Source organism: Morone saxatilis, unplaced genomic scaffold, assembly GCF_004916995.1.
Source record: "Morone saxatilis isolate NCDOM2014 unplaced genomic scaffold, NCSU_SB_2.0 Contig12, whole genome shotgun sequence".
Taxonomy (NCBI): Eukaryota; Metazoa; Chordata; class Actinopteri; family Moronidae; genus Morone; species Morone saxatilis.
Window position 1 is genome coordinate 4,722,538 of NW_023339674.1, and position 2,261 is coordinate 4,724,798.

Sequence of the window (2,261 nt, forward strand, 5' to 3'; positions counted from 1 at the left end):
TATTTAGGTGTCGAAATGTTCAGCAGTTTCACATTTACTTTAAAACCACAGCTCTGACACTCATACTGCTCTCACCATCTGTTTCTGTCGCAGTATTCTACTCTCTTCTTTTCTTTTCTTTACTAACTATGGTCCTAAGGGCTCACAAAGGTGGATGGTCTCTTTTCTTCCTGGCTGCTATTATTCCTGGTAAGTTTGATAATATTCAAATATCCTTTCACCTTCAGAAAATGGTCTCTGTCGGTCTCTGTTGGTAGACTTTTCTTTGTCCTTTCTTTGTAACTCAAAACATTTTGTATTTATGGGAGCATATATTTTTTTTTACAGAGGAATGGTGAGGGTTTCCACACCTCTACCAACCAGCGTTTTTGTCTGAAAAGGGAAACAAACTGCTGTGGCTGATGCAGCTTTTCAAATTTGTCTTCTGTTCAGAAACATGAATTAAAACGAAATTATGAAAAATGTGAATTTCTATGTCACAGGCTTACAAATGATGTTACATAATGCACCGAATAATGTTTCATCACGTACATTCTACATTATAAGCACCCGTGCAAGGAAATCCGTCATGTTGGGAGCGAAGCTGTGACGAATTTCTTTATCTTTAATAGTTTGAAAAGGTGGTCTTCATAATGCTGTTTTAACTTCTGTGTTTTCCTTTCCTTCCGCCTGTATGGTTTGAGTGCTGTTTGTTCTAGGTCATAAATGTTTCCTTTCTCACACAGCAATTGCTGGTTCAGTGGTCTTTAGTGGTCCTACGCTTTCTGTCTCTCTCACTCTGTGGTTTAAGCAAACAGATACTATGACTATGACCATTTTTCTTGTAGTATAGTTTCCATTTCCTCCTCTACATCCACTCATTCATTTTCAGATCTTGCAAATTGATGTTGTTAAAGAGAAGGACATTGTGTCAAAAAATGGAAAACATTTAACAAAACTCAGTAATAGCTTTTGAGCTTTCTTATTAAATTACTGTAAGTGTGATACCTTGGTGTGATTACAGTAAACTGTAGAGGTCAAGACTATACAACTATATATGTATAAATATATTTTCTTCTGGGTATCCTGTTTTTGCTTTGTCTGTCAAAACACTTTGTATTGTGCTATATTAAAAATTAAAATGTATTAATATTATTATTATATCTTAAAAATGTATTATTAGTTGTTGCTCAGTCTTGTTGTGAAGTGGATAAAGCTCAGAACAAAACTGTCAGATGTGATTTTTTTCCATTGGTTTTGCACTTTTACCATTCACCAAGATTGTGTTAAAGCTTTGGCTGGATTAACAAAGTGGGAAACTAACCCGTGGCCCAAATCCTCCAGGGGACCTATAAGCACCAGGTTTGCTGGGTTTCAAGTAGTTGTACATAATTTGATTACTTTTATAAAAATGTGTAACCCCAAAGTCTTGTGGCTCTGTCTTCTAGAGAACTCCTGTGTCAAAATACGCTCTATATTGTGCTCTAATGGTGAATATTCCTAATTAAAGTTAAAGTTAATCTAATTACAATATGGTAGTTGACACACACAGGTGACAAAACTCTGTGAAATGTGGCAGGGGTCAGTATAGTCCTCCCACAATACTTTTCTCCCAGGGCCACCCTAACAAGTCGATCTGGCCATAGAACAGAACCATCTTCCAGTTTTGTGCAATAAAGCAATTTGTGCTGTTTTCTTGCTAAATCCACCCTGTTGGTACAACTCTGTTTATGACTACAGTAATATAACAATAACGAATCAGATGAAACACATGTTAAGATTGATACGTCTCTTCCTCTACCAGGTGTCCACCTCCAGAAAAATGGCAGCTCCATCCAGCCTGCCTCTGAGCCTGAACCGTCCTCTGAGGCTCAGATCTACAAGCCGGTCTTACAGCCATCTGAGGCCATTCCTCCAATAGGTACACATCAATACAAGACCCGATTCATTACAAACATCTAAACAAAAGCACCAACTCCTGTAGGCCATCTATTGTAGAAGGAATCACAAAGATGTTGAATGATGGCACGGGTATAGTCATGGAATCAATGAAAGCTGCAGCACAAGAACATAAAACTTTATGAAACAGATAAAACGGAAACATATCAAAGCATTGTTGAAGAAATTGCTTGTGGTTGCTGTCAGCTGTTGGCTTTGATTTACAGCTTTTTGAAGATGGTTGGCATTCTGAGCATATGAAAACTCATTAATGTGCTTTACCACTTAAAGGCTGTGACAGCTGTTACTGGAAGCTGAGGCAGGTTTGATCAGTACAGGATCGT

General features: G+C 37.7%; 1 protein-coding gene across 1 annotated transcript in view; it reads left to right on the forward strand.

Annotated features, from left to right (window-relative positions):
• The first annotated feature begins 52 nt into the window (after positions 1-52).
• Positions 53-2,261, forward strand: part of LOC118322245 (lysosome-associated membrane glycoprotein 3) — a 6,121-nt gene continuing 3,912 nt past the window's right edge. Inside the window, exons 1-2 of the mRNA XM_035653879.1 lie at positions 53-189; positions 1,784-1,900. Of these exons, the coding sequence (XP_035509772.1) occupies positions 129-189; positions 1,784-1,900 (178 nt within the window). The 5' untranslated portion in view covers positions 53-128. The remainder of the gene's footprint in view (positions 190-1,783; positions 1,901-2,261) is intronic.